Source organism: Lagopus leucura, unplaced genomic scaffold (genome assembly GCF_019238085.1).
Source record: "Lagopus leucura isolate 7727_CA_CO unplaced genomic scaffold, USGS_WTPT01 Super-Scaffold_100159, whole genome shotgun sequence".
In the NCBI taxonomy this organism is placed as follows: domain Eukaryota; kingdom Metazoa; phylum Chordata; class Aves; order Galliformes; family Phasianidae; genus Lagopus; species Lagopus leucura.
This window is the reverse complement of record NW_024962335.1, coordinates 16,844,179-16,864,189: the sequence shown is the minus strand read 5'-3', so window position 1 is coordinate 16,864,189 and position 20,011 is coordinate 16,844,179. Positions and strand designations below refer to the sequence as shown.

Sequence of the window (20,011 nt, the reverse complement as noted above, 5' to 3'; positions counted from 1 at the left end):
GAAAACCTGGTCATAATAGCCACAATGGGAACTGAGCTCTTTTGAAAAACTACTCACAGCTGAGAGTGCCAAACCAGTGAGGGCTGGATTTCAGACAGGAAACTTGCATCATAACACCTCTTGAAATAATCAGCAGTGGCTGATGGGAGTGGACGAGCATCTAGACTTTGTCTGCATCAGATGAATAATCAGTTGTGATTTTTCCTTTACAGTGATTTCCCAACAGGTATCTTGCTTTCCAAAAAATCCTTTTCTGAGAGAAGATACTGATTTTGAAGTACTGGTTTGTTTTCCTTCAGAATATAATTTCCACAATCTGCAGCTCTGAGCATGTCCTGGCAGCCTGTACTTCACAGCTTATGAATCCACAGAAACTACTAGAGAACAGAAAGGAAATCCATGAATTAAAAATCACACATCTGTAGAATTTTGTCAAGTGGGAACTTGTGAAGGACACATCTGTGGTCATCCTATGCCCAGCCCTGAGTAGTTCCATAAGCTCTGCATCTCTTCATGCTTTCTGTTTTCAGCGGCGTTCTCATGCTCTTGAGTTGTGTTTCAGCTGTCCAAGACCATTTTGAATTCCTCCTGACATCCTCTGTGGCTGCCAGCTGCTGCTCCCATGGGCCACAGCATTCACCAATCTTGAAAATCTGAGGACATCTAAAGAGGCACTAGATGCATGTGTCTAGGTACTGAATTGCTCAAAATCAGCAGATTTTGGGACAAGCTGCTACTTCTCTGAGGAGTCCAGGGTGACAGGCCAATAAGCTCGAGCCAATAAGCAAGACACAAAGGTGAAAAAATGTACATTTTTTTCTGCAGTGTAATTTCTTCAAGTTGACTGTAGAGACTTACATTTGGAGTTCAAGAAAAAAAAAAAAAAAGTTACTCAAAATCTAATTATTTTCTACAAGAAATATAAGGTTTCTACTTGCTGCACAATTTTTTGCTTCTGTCATGATTTAATCATTGCCATTTTCATTCTCCAGATACTTCCAAATCCTTCTATGTCCTTCATGGGATGGGAGATCAGAATCAAAAAACATAGTCAGTTTAATATTCCACTGAGGCATATCATAGCAAAGCAAACTGAGAATTTCTGTTACTAAAATATTCAGGCCATATATTGAATTACCTTTTTAATCCTCTCCTGTTAAGAAGAGGTCCTTCCCCTCAAGAGGTTAAACCAGAATCTAAAGTTTTGTTAACTTTAACATATCAATGCTATCAAAGCAAAGTTCATGAGGTGACATCACAGTGTTCGTCTGTAATGCATTTCCTCCACCTGATGCCTGAAGTTTTAATGCAAGCTAAGATTCAAAAATAAATATGTAAACAAAAAGACATTGAAGCTTTGGCCTACAGAATGATATTCTGCACTACACTGCATAACTACACACTATCAGTCATAAGAGAGATGCTCCAGCCCTTTAAACATCTTCATGGCTCTCATGATGGCATCTCCAAAAGCCAGAAAGTAGCCTTTCTATTTCTTAAATTTGAAAATAAGCCAAACACTCAAAAACTAGAAAATTTCTCATTTATAAACTCTCCATAACCTGTTTTTTCTCTCTTCAGGTGCATGCTTTATGTTACAGTCTCTAATTGCTGAACTGAATAATCCTTTTGGGGTAGAACATTTAAATTTGGTCTCTTCCTACTTCTAATTAGTCAACTTCTCTATCAGAACTATCAAAACTGTTGCCATTTTCTTTTTGTACACTGCACATATGCTAAACTTTAAACATATTTGAAGATGAAGATGAGGCGCGGTGCCTGCTCGTAACTTACAAGTGAAATGAAAGCATTTCTGCATTTTATTTCAACACACTAAGAAAACAGAAAACCTTTCTGGCACGGCTTAGTTTCAGAATGAAGGATGTAAAGCAGATTCTTTCAGATGGGACTTCAGTTGATGCTCCTGTACAGTTGAAATTACCACACACAGAACCTACACGCTGGGTGGGAATCCGGGGATGGGAACAGCCACCCCAGGTTCTCAGCGCTGGAGACGCAGTGCAGGTGCCTGGATGCATCTTCTCTGCTCTGCATCTAAACGAATCCCTCCCAGCCTCTGCACTCTATACAAACCATGTCCATTTAATGCCGTCCTTGTCGTTTTTCCACCCACGAGCCCTGAGGCTGCTCCTAGGACCTCAGCTATAGCATTTATTAGTCCCCCGCTGGCCGGCAGCGGGCCTGGCTCCGGCGCCGTAGCCTGGGCTCTGCTGCCCCCTGGTGGCGCGGCGGGGACTCTTCCGCCATCTCACTTCGCCGGGGTGCAGCGGGCCAGGCTGAGGGGCTGCTGTGGGATCTGCTTTTTCTCACCCTCACAGCACGTAGCAGATCCCCGTAGCCTGGTATAAACCACCGCCGGTTTATATATCGCAGCACGAAGGCGAGAAGAGATAACACTGTGTTATCCCATCTGTGGAAATCATGCTGGCATGATTGTTTTCTGTGTGATTTTCTTTTCCAAACAAATCCTAATATGTCTTTCCTCAGACAAGATAACAGGCTGAAATCAATTCATTCCAGCCATAAACCCACACGTTTGGATAATGCTATAAAGGCTGCATTTAAAAGGTAGGGGGAAAAAAACTGGGCAAAGGTTGATTGTTCCTTATCGTTATCTGCAATTCAATTCTATTACTAGTAAATTATTAACTGTATTAATCTAACTTTGACTGTTCAAAACAAAGGCATTACTATGAAAGCATACAAGCTAGATGTAGGCCAAAATAATAACGAACTCTGCATTGTCTGGAGCAAGGAAGGAAGTCAGCAGGTAATAAAACCACAGTAAGAACACAGCCTCTGCTGCTTCCCCCAGCAGCATGAATTCCCTCACGCTACAATGCTTGGGATTTCCAAACACCCCTAGTTCTAATAGCCAACTGCTAAGGTCTAAAAGTTACATGCTGTGCTCTGACCTGCTTGTCTGTTGTGGGCTGGAGAAACCCACAACATTTGTCTCACCATTTGCCTGATCCATATACTCCGTGTAACTCTATCCACTCTAAATTTGGGAATCTCAGGGTGTTCCTGCTATTTTGATCTTTCACTCAGCAGCTCTAGCAGAAATACAAGACATGTAGAAACAGCTCATCTCTCTCCTGTTTGAATCATTAGAAATTGCAAAATAGTTTTGACTGAGATTTGCCATTAAGACCCGTTTGAGCCACATTCTCATATTGTTTAACCTCAGTATATGTTTTCAGTTTCCAGTTTCACTGAATCATAGATAGATATGGGTTGACAGAAACCTTAAAGAATACCCAGTTCCAAATTCCTGCTATGAGCAGTGTTGCCACTCACTAGATCAGGAGTCCATCAAACCTGGCCTTGAACACCTCCAGGGATGGGACGTTCACAGTTTCTCTGGGCAGCCTGTGCCCGTGCCTCATCACCGTTTGAGTAAGGAATTTCTCCCCAGTATCTAATCTAAATCTCTTGTATTTTAGTTTAAAGCCATTTCCCTTTGTCCAATCACTATCAGACCATGTAAAGTCGGTTTCCCTCCTATTTATATGCTCCCTTCAAATACTGGAAGGCTACATTAAGTTCACCCCAGAGCCTTCTTCAAGCTAAACAAGCCCAACTCATTCAGTCTTTCTTCATAGGAGAGGTACTTCATGGCCCTCCTCTGAACTGGCTCCAACAGTTCTGTGTCCTTCCTGTACTGGGGGCTGCAGACTGCTGTACTGGACATTGTACTGTAGATGGGGCCTCATGAGAGCAGAGCAGAGGGGGATAATCACTTCCCTCTCCATGCTGGCCTCCTCTCTTTTGATGCAGCCCAGGTTACTCTTGGCCTTCAGGATTGCAAGCCGACACTGATGGCTCATGTCAGGCTTTTCAACCACCCAGACCCCCAGGTCCTTCTTTACAGAGCTGCTCTTGTTGAGTTTTTTTCTGGTCTGTACACATACCTGGTATTGCCCCACCCCAAGTGCAACACCTTGCACTTGGCTTTGTTAAATTTCAAGAGGAGGGCCCACTTTTCAAGCCTGACAAGGTCCTCTTAGATGGCATCCCTTCCTTCTGTTTTATCAACTGCACCACTCAGCTTGCTGTCATCAGCAAACTTGCTGAGGGTACACACAGTCCCACTGTCTATGTCACTGATAAAGATTTGAAGAGCACCAGTCCCAAGACAGACCTCTGGAGGATACCACTTGTACCTGGACTCCTCCTGGACAAAGAGTCATGGATCACATCTTAAAACTTATGTGCTTACGTTATGCAAACAGGCAGATGTTGATTCAGTCCACAAGTTTACTTTGGTGTATTTATCCACCATCTCATTATGATTTATTTCATTCCAAGTTTTTGTGAGGAGTACATGTTATATTTGCAGTCCATTAAATACCAGATGTAATGATTCTGAAGAGTACTGTGTTGCCAAAAAGAGTTATGGTGTTCAAAAAAGTCTAGATACTTCTCCAAGGCAACATCTTCCTCATTTGCCATGCTGCTAGCTGGCAGCAAAATGGGGCCATAGTCTATGCATGGTCTCTGAAGGACCACAGGACAGAAAATGATGCTGAGCAAATACAGGAACACAAGGCTGGCTTCCGTAGCTCTTCATATCACCTGTACCATCATGTCTGAGTTACTAAGTCCTTCCCTTCATGCCTGTAGCATTGTCACCCAGGACTCCTGCAGACTTAGTCCCCTGTACATCTTGACTATATGTCACACAGCTGAGCGTGAGCGATGCTTTCTACAACTCTGAGAGTTATTTGCACATTCTACAGGGCACAGAGTTTTTACCTATGGCTAGAGCCCTACTTTCATGGTTTTTTTAAGCAACATGCTATTCAGGCACAAAAGGGCAGCAGAGGTAGCCCTGAGCAGAGTGGGGTTTTATGGTCATTCCCTGAAGAGCAGGGGTTATATCTGGTTATATGCTCAGCCTAACAGCTCACCCACCTAACACCACCTTAAAATTCACAGTAAATAATACTGTCTAGGTTTGTGCCACGTATGCTGCTCTCTCAGTGTCTCCCTAGCAAAGCCCTCTCTGCAATGGCCTCAGCTAGAATGCCTTTTGTTTACAATTTCACCAGCTGAAAGACTCTTTTGAGACCAAAAAAAAAAAAAGAGGGGAGAGAAAGAAAGCTGAAGAGGCCACTATGAGGATCTAAACTATGGCTAAGACTTGACTGGCAGTCTGCATTGCCATCAGCTGTATGCATTGGGAACGCATTTGGGTTTAGATCAGCTGTCTGTGCCTTCTCCCTCATTAACATTGATAAAAGCAATGGCCTCTGCCGGCCGCACGGCATTCCTCAGCATACCAGCTGCAGTTCTATCTTAATGCATCTTATGGGCTTGGAGAATTAATTAGTTCTGATAGTCATAGTGTTTCAAAATGACGCCTGTCATAACCCCGCAGATAAAATTACACACCCCTAAAATTCTCCGTATTGACCATTCAGACTCTCCATAGGCCATCATTGGTTTTCTCAGATGCATGGCACTAGCATGATTTAACTTGCCAAACCTTTTTTTTTTTTTTTTAACCTCTTTGTTACATTCCAATTAAAGCTGTGTTAATCAGAGCAGTATTTCCCAAATATTTCCCCCTCCTCTTTCCCCAAGCCTCCTCCTAGGCAACTTGGTGGCTTGTGCCCCCCTTCCTCCCACCTACAATTAGCATTCAGACGTTCCTCTGGGCCTCCCTCTCCTGAGGAAGCTTTCTTCCTCTGAGCATGCTTTATCTTTTCCTACCCTCTGCAAGGTGCTTTGTCAGTTTCCAAACAAAGAGAAAAATGACTTCCCTCGGACATGTGCAGCCTCAAATCACAGCTATTCAAGCACCTTGTGGACAGTTTTGCCGTGACCAGTCTAAAACTGAGGCTACACACTGAGAATAATGATAGCTTGTTTATTTTCTGATGTTCACTTACACATTAATTTTATCTCAAAATTAGCTCTTACACTTGGCACTGGCTCCTCAATTCATTCTCTAAGACCTCATAGTGAAGATGTTCTCCAGGCAGATGAGTTGGAATACACAGTGACTTCCTCAGCAGAAGCCATTCCTGTAGGCAAGGTGGGATGTACCTGGAACATGGTGTCAGCTTTTGTCACATACAGCTCATGAGTGTTCAGGCTTCAAAATGGTCTGCTTTTTTTATTTCTTCCTTTTAAATGTACTTTGTTTATATTCCAAAAGGGCTGAGTTTCGTATGAAACGCTGAGAACTCATGATGTGTTGTTCAGCCACCTTCTGCTTCACATTCCAAATGTTCAAAGAGTGATACACAACACAAGTCGTGTTACTATTCAATTTTTTTTTAAGTGCAAGGTATAATGGAGTTATCAAAACTGCAGAGCTAGGTGAGTGCTGCAACCCTAGTGTCTGTATCTCCATTAATTTCTATTCACCTTTAAATTAACTTCAAGCATCAGACACCTGACTCTGAGGAAACATCTCCTTGTGATGTGCTGAAATATTATTTTCAAAACCATCTACACAAATGAACCATTGCATTTTCTCTGGTTGATTGACGCTTTTCACATCAGAAATAGAAAGAACTACTTGGAGAGAAACAGTTGGTGGATGCAGAAAGTAAAAAGGCAATAAGATCATACCTATATGAAATCGGAACACAACAGCAGAGCAGAGGAAGACTGTGATGGGCTGTGTTACACATAAATGTATGCCACACTACCAGGCATTTGCAGCATTACAGCACATACAAAGAGTCTTACTGATGTTTTCAACCAGGCTCTTGCAGCCTGAAGGCTTTCAGAGGTACAAGAGTGACAAGCAGCTGAGAGAGAACATTTGAGTGGCCCCGATGTCCCCTCAGATTGGTCCCAGATTTCAGGTACATTTGTACCCAGAGTCACTGTCACTTCATACTTGCTCATTCCCCTTACCTGTATCAGCATTACCTACATAAAAAAATCCAAGGGAGCCAACTCCACGAACTCCCTTTAATTTTGACATCCATAGCCCGTGGCTTCCAAAATTTTCACTTTCTTCTAGCAACTGAAGAGATCCAAGGCCTCTTCATTGCTCCAAATGGACAGAGGAAGAGACAAAGCACAAAGCTAAAATAAAAAATCCTGCTAAAGTAGAACTGCAAGAGCATGGAGTCTCCAGCAGAGCTATTAGAGCTACAAGAAAATGAGGATGCAATAGTTTGCTGCTGTGATCCTGGAACAGAACAACCCCAGAAACATGGGCTTAGGTCACCAGGGCAGCACATGAACACACCAAAGGCAGGAACTGGAGGATGATGAGGACAGCTATGGCAGTGCACAGGTAGATGCTGCCTCCAAGAGGTGCCCGAACCCCTCAGCGCTCTGGAGCCTGGGCATCTGCAGAGAAAGAGAAAATATGCAGAGACCATCAGCAGAACACTGCTTCTAAAAGCAGGGGGTGAGACAGCAGGCAGTTGGCCATGCCAACATCACATCAACATAGACAACAGCTTTGTCACCAGTCAGTCTGAGATGACTTCAAGGCTGTCATCTGCAGCAATGCCACAATGCACCGGCTGCTTCAGCCCTCATGCTTGCCAGGAAACGTATTAACCTGTGTGTTTTGCCCAGAGTGGGACAATAGCACCCACACAGTGGAGTCCAGAGCCTGGCACAGTCTAACTTATACAGATGAGAAAAATTCCCATAACCAGTAACAGGAAATAGTGGCCAGGCCTTCTGCAGCAGGGCAAGCTATCACCATGGGGGCTAGCAGAAACTATGCTTGATGTGAATGGAGAGGAAGGAAAGAGAAAAAGGGGTTGCTTCACAAAAGTGCCTCTAGGGGAGGTAACAGCAGATAACAGAGTGCTGATTTGTGTTGGTTTTTATCTTGAGCTACAGCACAGGAAAGGGACATGCTTGATTTACAGCTCCTTTCACCACTGTGCTGTCTGAAGTGGCAACAGGCAAGAAGCCTTGCAGCGCTCCAGCTTCTGCAGAAGCTACATGATGTGACACGCACCACAACCAGGCAAATGTGCTTTGCCCAGGTCGTCACCCTACCCAGGCTAGTTCAGCCTGCCCTGGCTGAGGCAAAATAGCTTTTAAGTCCATACTGCACATTTATATCTCCTTGAAAAATGGTTTCAAGTATCAGTTCAAGAGCAGGAAGAAAAACAGGTTGTATTCCCTCTCCTACAGTAAACACAGGACCTGGGATCCTCCTGCAGAGGGAAAAGGCCAGTCTCTGGGTATTTTAAGTATATGGCATGAGGCATCTTAATTCCAGTGCTGAGTGCTGGAAGTCAGGGTGCAATGCATCCCACTGCCCATGGAGTAAAGCTGTGGGTTGTCAATACTCAGAAGAGGAGATCCTTCAAAACTCTGCCTTTCTGGAGAAAAACCTGAGTGAATCTTTGGATCAGGCCAGATCATACACTGTATGCAAAACTGAAGTAAGGTTAAAGGCCTTGACCTCAGAAAAAAAGGAGGGGCAATTCTCAGGGTCATACGTACTGTCAACATACACGTTGCAACTGCTGGCTGCTATCTTGTCTGCACAAACAAGAAATGATTTATTTTCCTTGCCATATAGAAGAAAGGAACAGAATCTGCTGAGCATGCAGAAAACATCTTGCCCTGCTGACTCCTACCAGCAACTTTGCAGTACTCACTCAGAGCACGTAATATGACTATATAAATTTGTGTATAATATATGTATCATCACTGAGTTCTTTAGAAAAAAAAAATATCCTATTGTTCTAAGAATAGGTTACAATTGTATCAGGGAATACATTTGTGGTCTGAAGGTGAATGCAGCATCTAGCCGTGACTACAAACAGAAATCTGTCAGAAAGGCAGGAGAAAGTGCTGTGCTTACAGCCACCGTACTTCTGTCAGCAACATAACCTAACACTGAAACACAGCTTTGTATGAAAGAGAACTTCCAAAATGACTTTAAATGATTGAAAAACCAAATGATACACAACACTGGCAAATGAGAGTCAGCCAAATCATCAGTAACTTGAGAAGTGAGAAAGACTGCCCCTAAAAGAACAGCCAGAGCAGCAGAAAAGAGCAGCACTGGAAAACATCCACAGAAGTCACTTTTGGCAGTATAAAATATGTGTCTACTGATCCTCCTAATAATGTGCAAACAACGCAGTTAATTTTAGTCTGATTAGTTTAAGAAAATAAGACAAATGAGTCAAATAAGGCAATAAGAAAAATTCCCCTTTTTTATCCAGCTAACCAAAGCTGGAAGATGTGCCTTTGGCCCCCTGAGATAAAGTCAGAATTTATTTCCCAGCTACAGCTAGGGGCCCAGCCTTGTATTATTAGGGTTGATAAGTCAACTTCCAGAGAGCTTTGCTCTGCCTGAGAACAGCTAAGTAAATGGAATGATAACAAGCACAGCAATTGCTCCAGTCTCCTGTTCATGCCCACCTAAAAGAAGAAAACATCTTCTGTCGTAACAGTTCAGTGTCCTTGCTTTTTACTGTCAGCAACTTCAGAGAGAGGGATAAACGGATTGAGCCCTGTCAGGATATCCTGTCATTCAGTTGGGAAGGGTTTTCCAGCTTTGCAGTGAACACTTTCGACAAAGACACCACGTTTTGGAATTTTTCCTGTCTTCAGTCAAGCTTCACATGATCTTTCACTTACTTTCCATTAGGAAGACAAGTGTCCTTTTATATTATTCTCCTAAGTGTCTCAAAGAAATACTAGTTGCTTTAGATCCTGATTTTAGTACTCATGTCTAAAGGGATCTGAAGAAAAACAAATTCCTCACAATGGAAAACAATCCATTCATTTTATACTTTTTGGCTTTTTTGGTTGCAATGAAGCTGCATTTGACATCACAAGTCCCAGATCAGGTAAGATGCACATTTTTATTCAAATATTGAATTGTTTGTGTCTCTGTTGCACCATAGGAGTGGCTGTTCTTTCATTGCTATAGAGAGAACAGTAACAAGGTACTGTACCTTATGGAAGAAAAACTACCACTTCAGTGGTTGCTGATACCATAAGACACAGAATTTCAAACAAATAGCTATGTAATTCATCCCTCTGAAATAAGAGAAATGTATCTGTTTGGTCTGGCTGAGAGTTTGACTCAGAGGATGTGTCAAATATGCCGAGAAAGTCTCTAAAAATAGCAAACCTTGCAAAGATTGTAGCTGGCATTCAACACAAGCAACAAAAGAATACCAGTTGAATTTATAAATCAGAAGAGGCAGAAATTTTGCTGGAGTGAATATTAGCCAATCTACCAAATACAGGGAAGGAATTCTATTTCATATAGGTGTTAGGGAATTCGGCCACTGAAAATAATTGTATAATGTTACAAACCTAAACAAAGGTTTTGTAGGCTTTCATGGAGCTGGTGTGTATTTCACATGTGAGTCCTACTTATCTGTGGAATTTCACAAAATCTGTTTTCACCACCCTTGTAGTGAGGCAGAAAGAGTTGTTCTACAAAGCTGACCCAAGAGTTTGGCAGATAGTTGAGATAAATATGCACTCATTTATACTCTCTCAAAAAGTGATGCTCCAAGTTGCTACATTCTGGAGGAAGAAAAAAAAAAAGTGTAGAAACTGGAAATAAAAGGACAGTGAGAAACTGAAAAAGAAAAAAAAAGAAAAATAAAAAGGCCATTCAATTTAGTTTTTTGTTTGTTTGTTTGTTTGTTTGTTTTTTAATGGAAAAGTACTTTGTTAAGTACAAACAAGTATGTGGGACTTTATTGTTCTTTCTCTGAGAACTGGCACATCTTTTTCTTTTTTTTTTTTTTTTTTTTTTTTCCCTAATGGCAAAAAAGAGAACAGGAGCAAATAGGAGAAAGTGAATATTACACTACTATTTTAAAATAGTTTATAGCTGGTGGTAGGGAAAGGGTATAACTTATTTTTATTTAGCTGTTATCTTCTATAATATCTTTTTCAATTTTCTTGTTCCAAAAATAAAATTTCAGGGCATCCCGTTTTGATGAAAACTGATGCAGTGAGATAATTTTAGGTTGTCCTATCAGTAGATTTTCAAGTCTAAACTTTATTATCTTACAAGCCCAGCAGTTCACATAACCTCAAAGTCCTGATTGCTTCCCCCAAATACATGTGAGGAGCCTGGCTTAAGTAGAACTTGTTTAAAGACTTGGGAAAATCAGCCAAGGCTCTGATTTTAAGAGGATTCTTCAACATTAATGATATCAGTTCGACTCAGTGGAAAGGAGCTGAGGTATCTGGATTTTGTTTTTATGGCATTGGTCCTTCTTCTGGTGCATACAGGGTCTCTCATTGAGGCTGGGCCCATCTAATGCCTTGTGACAATCAATGCTTTGAAAGGCTTCTGCTCAGAAGCTGCTGCTTGGCCAAGTGTATCATCGAGCTGTATCTGCATTACAGCTCAAAAATCCGGAGAAGGGTCTCCTTTTTAATTCAAAAGTTCCTGAAATGCCTCTGCACTGCACAAAGAGGTTTCACCACCCAATTATAATTCTACCTGAAAGCTGCCCAAATCAGATTTCAACCGTACGCTTATGAAGACTGAAAACTGGCAAATAAGTAGATCTTGAAATGTACCTACAAGTGGGTGATCAGAATCAAGGAGAGTTCCTCAAAGCTCGTGTAACTAAATATCCTTATCAGTGTCTGAGACACATTCTCACAATCTTCATTACCAAAACATGCTACTATCACAAAAATAGGAATGATAACCAACAATGAGGGGAAATCCGTGGAGTGAGGACTTCATGTCAGAATACCAGGGTGCAGCACACACAGAAACCTTACCCTGTGTGTCAGTGTATCCACCAAGGCCAACTGCAAGCTTCTGCAGAATCCCACATGTGCTTCTTAGCACATGCAACCTAGAAAAGCAAGGACAGCAGACTGTAGCAAAACATTCACCAATGAATTACGATAGACACAACATACCACACTTGTCTCTCCTCAAATGACCATTCCCAAATCAAATAAGTGCTTTCTAAGAGATCTTGCTTGATCTAAATGTTACGCTAGAACCTTCAGTGTCCTGTATGCTCTTCAAGTATAATTGTCCTTCTGGCTTTATAATCTGTGAAGCTAATTTATAATCTTAACAGACTGCTACTAACTTAAAAAAATATTCCAGAACCAATGCTGCTGCTATAACTGGCCCCTACATGCATACACACACATAACCATGCACATAAGCAGTGGGCAGGTACAGTTTTTCAAGATGAACATTAAGCATTTCCTTGGGTTGATCTGGCAGCACTTCAGACATTGTCTTAATTGACTAAGTGACTAGTTAATTGAAAACCCATTCAGAGATTTCACTTCAATCACCCGGGATCAGATAGGAAGTCTGTGGGGTCAGTACTGCTTCAGTGAGTTGGTATCTTGAACAAGAAAATAGAGCACTTCACAATACTTCCTCTCCTGTAATGATAGCTTCATTTATTATTTTTTGTTGGCTCTTAAAAACCATATCTTGTATTACCTTACTTCTCTTCACTGTGAATTATGAACTCACTTCTAGAAACACTTAAGTAGAAGACAGCATTGAACGGGGCTGAGCATAGTCTTTTTGCTTTTAAACAGAGTGACTTTTAGTAGCAAGAAGGAGACCATTTTGGGTATATAGATGTTTTCAAAACTTTCATTTCTAAAGCTACAAGGCACAGTACCATCACTGTGACACTGCCCTAAGCCTTTTCTCCTTTTTGATATCATCTCAATTCATTTGTAAGATTTTGCATTCCTGAAACAACAAGGCAAGAAGCATGAGGCCTTGGTATTTAAGCTGGAAGTCTATGGTGAGGTTTCCTAAGCTGAGTTGTGGTTTTCTCCAGGTAGGGGAAAAAAAAAAGACAAGGCTGTGTTTCTCAGTGTGCTCCATCCTCCCTTATCCTCCAGTTCAGTACAGAAGTGCTGATAACAAGACATCTGCCTTTTGAAAAGACCAAAGGCTTGTGCCATGTTCAGCGTGCACAGAAGCACAAGCATTTTCCCCCACACCTCATGTTTGGTTTCAACGCTGATACAGGAGACACTTGCCAACACATCTCTGTCTGTCCTGCTTTGGGATTGTGAGGCAGTTTTGGAATTAATAATCCATTGCTCTCTTGCTCTCTTGGTAATCCCTCTTTTAAGACTGCTCGATTTAGCATTTATTGGATAAAGTGTTGCTAATAGAAATAGGGTTTATCCTGCGTGAATGTATTGAATGTACTTCACGAAGAGAAGGCTACTGAAAAGCCCTGGTAAATGATACACTGCCTAGTTCAGCCCCAGAGCTGCAGTTCATATCTGCTGACAGGACAGAGCCTGTGACTGAGAATAAAGCTGAGCTACATTGGTCACTTGTCAGCAAAGTCACTGGAGGCAGAGTTAGATCAACTGAGACACCCTTTCCTCCTTTTTAATTAATCTTTTCCTAAAACAGATGAAGAAGCGATGTGATCAAAAGCTGCTCGTTCAAATGGAAACTCAATGTACACCTTGCTCTCTAAACCTTGAAACCCGGTGCCCTGCTGGCTACATCAAAACTACCAATGGGACTGGGATACCAGACTGCAGGTATTTCTTCTGTCAGAGGTTTTTACCATGAGCACTGTTCTCAATGGATTAGAATAGATTGATTTGTATTATGAACAATCTGTCCCATGTGATTTTCTTAATGAACACTGAAATTTATTTACAGACAGCATTTACTGGCTTCACCAGCACTAGAATTCAAGCATCTATGTCTAAAGTTAATCAACAAATTACATCAGAGGAAAATAAATATTGATATCAATGCCTAAGAGATTTTGCTTTGAGTGGTATCATAAGATGTCTTCCTCATTTATTCTGCATACTTCAGATGAATTATAGCATACAACAGATATTTTAAACTTCCAGATATTGTGTAGAAGTGTAGACAGAGCAGGAAGAAGTATCTCAAAAGAAATCTGATATTTTTCTGAAGAGAAAAGCAACATTTAGGGAAGATGAAATACCTACTTTGAACTTAGCATTTAAAAGAACCTTGATATTTAAAAAAAAGAAAAAAATTAAATTCTACCTCAAACCCAAATAGATAAACCAACCAAACAGATAAAATTGCTTTGTTAAGACCGTAGAATTGAATAAAATATAAATAAACTACGCAAAGGACAGAGCTGTAAGGATGTTTTTAGCCCTTGATATGCAAGTATATTTTGATGAATTACATTACATTGATACAACTAAATTTGAAGGGCTCTTCTCTGACATTTAAAGAGAAGGAGGAGATTGGGAATTTCATTTTTCCCCACAGAAGTCTTTTATGTGCTTTAGCATTGTTCCAATTTCTTTTCCTTAGGTATTATCTAGAAATTAGATCACACAGTCTTTCTTTACCTGGATGCCGGCATTCTTGTATGAAGGAAATTCAACAACCAGAGTGCTGCCAGGGATACTGGGGCCCAGACTGCACAGGTAAACTCTTTTCAGATAGAATTTGAATAGAAATAAAGAATTGGCTTTTCTTGCTTTCAGAAATTATTTCCATAATAATTACGCTTTTCAGAGCTTACTACAGGATCAGAAATATACAGCGCTATTTGTCCAAAAATTGGAGGTTTTGGAGAAAAAACAAAACAAAACAACACATGTCCAGAGATTATTTTAGAAAGAATAATTACTTGAACGTTTCCCAAAATTCAGGAGCTCCATGGATTTTGAGATCTTCAAAACAAATAATTTCAGCCAATGTCTGCAAAATGACTTTTTGCATATTATGCAATAGGTGAAGTGGGCAGGGGTGACTGGAGCTATCTGGTCCAACCCCTGTTCAAGCATGGCCACCCAGAGCAGGGTGCTCAGGACCATGTCCAGATGGCTTTTGAAGCTCTCTAAGGAGGAAACTCTACAACCTTTCTTGATAACCTGTACCAGTGCTCCAAAACCCATACCGTACTGAAGCCTTTCCTGATCTTCAGACGGAACTTTCTGTGCTCAAGTCTGTGACTACTGTCTCTTGCCTACGCACGAGGCATCAATGAAAAGAGCCTAGCCCTGTCCTCTTTACATCTTTCCTTGGGGTACTTAAGGATACTGATGAGATCCCCCTGAGCCTCCTTTTCTCCAGGCTGAACAACCCCAGCCTTCTCAGCCTCTCCATCCAGAATAGATGCTTACATGCCTTCATCATCTTGGTAGCCTTCCATTGGACTACTTCCAGCATGCCCACTCCTGTCTTGTACGGAGGACCCAGAACTGGACCCAACACCCCACATGAGTCTTTGCCAATGTCGATCTCCTTCAACTGGGAGAATCCCCATAATAGATTTTGAAAACTGAAGTTTTCAAACAGAAAATTTTTAAGTTCTAATGTTAGGTCAGAAATGTCCTTTCCTGAATCTAAAGTATTTCTCAATATATTTAACTCTTTACTTCCTGATCTAGAAGGGTCTTTTTTTTTTCAGTTATTTTTGAACAGCCAGCAAAAGTTCAAGGCCATTACTTAAGAAGCGACAATTAGGAGCGCCACTCCTCCAGCAGTCCCTTCCTCAGGAAGAATCTTTCAGCATCTCCACAAGTACTCTAAATTTCAGGTTACTGAAACAGGCACCAAGACCTGCAGAGGATGTTTCCCTGCCCACAGAGAGCATTTCCTGCTTTAGGAAACAGAGTCAGTGTCTGCTTCAATATCTGTAAATTCTTTCTGTCCACAAAACAGATAAATAATCTTAGTATGACCCACACTGTGGTTTAAATAGCAGACATTTATCTTCTAAAACAAAATAATAAATAAATATAAAAATTTTAATTCCTATTTACAGTTACTTCTGTAGAAATAAATAGTAGTGTAGAGTGAAATGCAGTCTTCCTCTGAAGATAAGCGCTTGTGCAGTGATGTACCATTTTCCCAAAGGAAATGGAACTTCAGTGTCCAGAGGGAGAACATTTGATCATCCCACACTTTAGGGTGTTGCATGAGGCCACGTGAGGTGTATGGATGTTTTTAGAATGGATGATGAGTTCTGCTTTGCTGCAGACAGAGGGTGCAGAAATAAGGAGGTCATAGAGGCAAGGAAGCTCCCTCTTCCTTCAGGCAAGCTTCTTAGCCCCAAAAACCAATGTTTCTGAAAATTAAGGTCACAGAATTGTTTCTGCTGTCATTTGGAGGAAGAAAACAGCTCTCTGCATTATCACAATCTCTCTAAGAATGTGCAGCATGCCTTGAAATGTTTGGAGGAAAGCAGGTCCTTCCTGAAGCTGAAGAAAAATCCCTGACTAGGAATTTACTTCACCTTTGACATCTGATGGCAATGACAAAATTAGCTCTTAAATAGTTCTCTGACTTCCTTAAATGATAGCCCATACTGCTACACATGGTATGAATGAAATATTTTTTGTCTGCATCCTTTCCTACTGTGACCCTTAAGAAATGAGCCACCTCTTTGTTAATAGGCATCAGGAAAAAGGGATCAGCACAGGGGAAAAGAGCACAGTCTTTTAGCACTGTCATCTTGCACCTGCCTTGAAAGAACAACACCAGGCCAAAGAATATGGCTTTGTAGAGAGAGTTGTTTCCAGGGAGAGTCCCCTCCATCTAATCCACCCACAGAAGCCAAAGCTGGTGTAGTTTTTGTGCCCAACATCAGTCACTGATGGTCCTCAGTGGGAGCTCCCCCTACCCCAGCTCAGGTTTCCACTCTGGGCACATGTTTGCATGTCTCAGTGCTGCTGTCTGTGGGGATCCCAATGAAGACAAGTAATCCAAGAAGGGGCTGCCTTTGAAAATAGTTAGGAAAGCTGAATTAAGCTCTCAGTTCACCCAAACGCTGGGGTTGGGCCAAGTGACAGTACCAGCATCAATGTATTCCATCTGTGTCCCATGTCAGTCCTGGTGCTGCCTCCTGCAGCCCTGGGAGCGAGGGGAAAGGAAGTGCTTTATCTGCCTGACCAAACTTGTTGAACAATGCGGTAATGTGCTAAGCTTCTGATAAAGCTGTCCTTTGGTGGTGGCAGCAAAACAGGAGACAAGATGTAGTGAAGACAAGGGGAAGTGGAATGAACACAAATCGTAAACACTGTACTGTCAGCAGTTTTGAAGTATAGTTTCCCAGAATTTGTACCATAAATGCTTCATTTTCTCTATCTTTGCTTAATAGAAGCATCAGAGCAGTTAAAATTGTTTTCATTCATAGCTAACATTAAAGAGTTTGTATCCATGCAAGTCCTAAAGATTGATTTGCCTGCCACACAGTACCCAGAAAAACAAGACTCAATAAAAGCCACTTTACAGATTAAAGTACGTGTACTTATTGTACTTATATGTAGTTTAACTCATTTCTGGTTATTTCATCTCATCTCTTAATACACACTTCTATTTCAGCAAGTATAAGGTAAACCAAACTCAAACATCCACCTTTAAATGTACTGATTATTCCTTAGAAGCTTAGAATTCTTCCTGGATCTTCAGAACCAACAGATCTTAGAGATTCAACATTAAGATACAGACAAAGATTAGCAGATTGATACAAAGCCAAAGTCCTCACTAAAATTTCTTGCAGACATATGCACATCCACTTAATTTGTCATCGCTCCACCCAAATCAGATTTATTTTCATGTGAACTTCCGTGTCATTTAACCACTCTAAATCAAGATTAAGTTCCTCAGTGGTGGCATAAATCCAGTGCTGCCCACTTCAGCCTGCACAAAGCTAACCAAGGCTCTTCACAACCGATAAATCTACCAGAAAGGTACAGCAGAGCAACCTCAAGGACAGTGAGAGTTTGCTACACTTAGTCACCATCTGTACTGGGATTATGGTACTGAATGGGAACTCCAGCTATGCTGACAGCTTACAGGAAGGAAGGGTTTATGTAAAGAAGTTAATAAACCCCATTCACAGAGAGGCTTCACAACTTAAAAATAAGGATATTCCTACAGGGAGGAAAACTTGACAGAACAATTTGAACAAAAACGATTATTATATACATTTTCTATAGGTAATCGTTTATTTAAAAAAAAAAAAAAAAAAAAAGTGAACATTGAAAAATCTCAGCCAAAAATTAACTACTTTGATTCGGTAATGTAGTCTCTCATTCTCATTCTTTCTGTCTGGCTAGGGTTTGTGGTCAAACATCACCTCACTTGGTATACCACCACCTGTAACCATGGTTTTAGCATCTAAGGATTTGAAAAACATAGCACATCTTTGGCACTTAAGTTTTACAGTAGCCACAGACCATTAGGAGTGAAGCGGATCATGAGATACCCAACCTCAATTTCCAAGAGGATTTGAATCAAATATCACAGTCTGATGGGAGGTACCAGGGAAGTACTTTCCAGATAGAATGAATATAATTTGGGGAGACAAAAGTAGTGATGCATTTTGGAATAAGAAAACTATTTTTCGTGCAATCCTGTGATTACAGAAATAAGTAATTAAATAATTTTTTCTGTGCTAAAGAGGGATGCTGGTTTCTGCTGAAGTTGAGTTTCTAGAGGGTAGATTCAGCTGGATGCAAACAGTAGACATCATCTGAGGTCTCTACCTGGCCCAAAGCCACTTTGAGGTCCTCGTCTCTAATATGCAAGGGGAGCAGAAGAGCAGAGCAAGGTGACTGACTGATCGTTCATTGTCATTTCCAGCATGTCCAGGAGGAGCTGCATCACCATGCAATGGGAGAGGACACTGTTCCCAGGGCTGGAATGGAAATGGAACATGCACTTGTCAGGTACAGCCTTTCTCTTAGAGTAAAAATGTAACTGCTGCATATAAGTACAGCTAAGGAATAACAATGACTACTATTATATAAAATAACATATGCTACATTCTATTGTAAAATAGTTCAGAAACAGCAGAGGTAGACCACATGGAGTTCATTTTGCTTAGTTTGCATTAAACTTGATAGCATTATCACTAGTGGCCTAGACAGGTTCAGGAGAAATTATTAAAAAACTCTTCTACATTTAGGCTCAGGGGAGACCTTATCACTCTCTACAATGATCTGAAAGGAGGTTGTGGAGAGGCAGTCGGTGGTCTCTTCTCCCATATTAACAACAATAGGGCAAGAGGGAACGGACTGAAGTTGCACCAGAGGAAGTTCAGGTTGGATATTAGGAAACATTTCCTCTCAGAAAGGAGTGGTGCTACAGTGGCACAGGCTGCCCAGGGAAGTGGTGAGGTCACCGTCCCTGGAGGTTTTCAAGAACAGTTTTCCTGTGGCACTGAGGGACATGGTCAGTGGGCATGGTGGGGATGGGCTGGTGGTTGGATTAGGTGATCTTAGAGATCTTTTCCAACATTATTCTATGATTGTGAGAATCTTGAAGCGTGTTGGTTTGAGTTCTTCTATTCTTTATGGCATGTTACTACTTACGATTTTTTGCCTTAATTGAAAGAATGTGTTTTTGGGACTGTTGTCTCAGTATTATGTTTATCTGCTGGGAGTTTAAAGTGCAGTGCTTAATAACTTCAGCCAAAAATAATTTAAAAGAGAAACACACTTCACACTTTTCTACTTCACTCAGTACTTATTAATCTTTGTTTTACACCAAAAACACATCTTTGGAGGGCATATGAAAAGTAGACAGAGTGAAAAATAGTCAGGAAATACAATTTCATAATTACAAGAATGGTTTTGGCATTAGGCTTGATTATTGTTCTCTATTGTTAACTTGAGAAACAAAAAAAGTAGAGAGAAAAATTATTCAAAAGACAACACTTTCTTCAGCACCACAGACAATCAGTTCTGATTTCCTGACTGATTTTCTATTTCCTTAATAGTGTTATGGATATGGTTTGGTTATTTTCCTTGCTGTTTGCTTGCTTTTTGTGGTTAAAGATGTTGCTTTCAGGCTGCTAACCATATATCTACCTGTATATAGATGACAGATTTAAGTTTTAATTTCCATTCTGTAATTCCAGAAAGGATTTGCTGGGACAGCCTGTGAAAAATGTGCTGAAGAACATTTATTTGGTCCTCAGTGCACATCAGGTGAGTTTGAGCTCTCTCAATTGAAATGGGGATAAGCAGGTGAGCGCAAGCTATATTCATACTCTGAAAAATCACAGTGAAATGGGCAGGGAGCATAAAGTTT

At 41.0% G+C, this 20,011-nt stretch overlaps 1 protein-coding gene across 1 annotated transcript in view; it reads left to right on the top strand.

Moving 5' to 3' along the window:
* Positions 1-9,526: 9,526 nt before the first annotated feature.
* The window catches only part of STAB2 (stabilin 2), a 78,639-nt gene continuing 68,154 nt past the window's right edge, over positions 9,527-20,011 (top strand). The window contains exons 1-5 of the mRNA XM_042890149.1: positions 9,527-9,824; positions 13,376-13,509; positions 14,276-14,391; positions 18,560-18,645; positions 19,839-19,908. Coding sequence (XP_042746083.1) covers positions 9,741-9,824; positions 13,376-13,509; positions 14,276-14,391; positions 18,560-18,645; positions 19,839-19,908 — 490 coding nt within the window. The 5' untranslated portion in view covers positions 9,527-9,740. The remainder of the gene's footprint in view (positions 9,825-13,375; positions 13,510-14,275; positions 14,392-18,559; positions 18,646-19,838; positions 19,909-20,011) is intronic.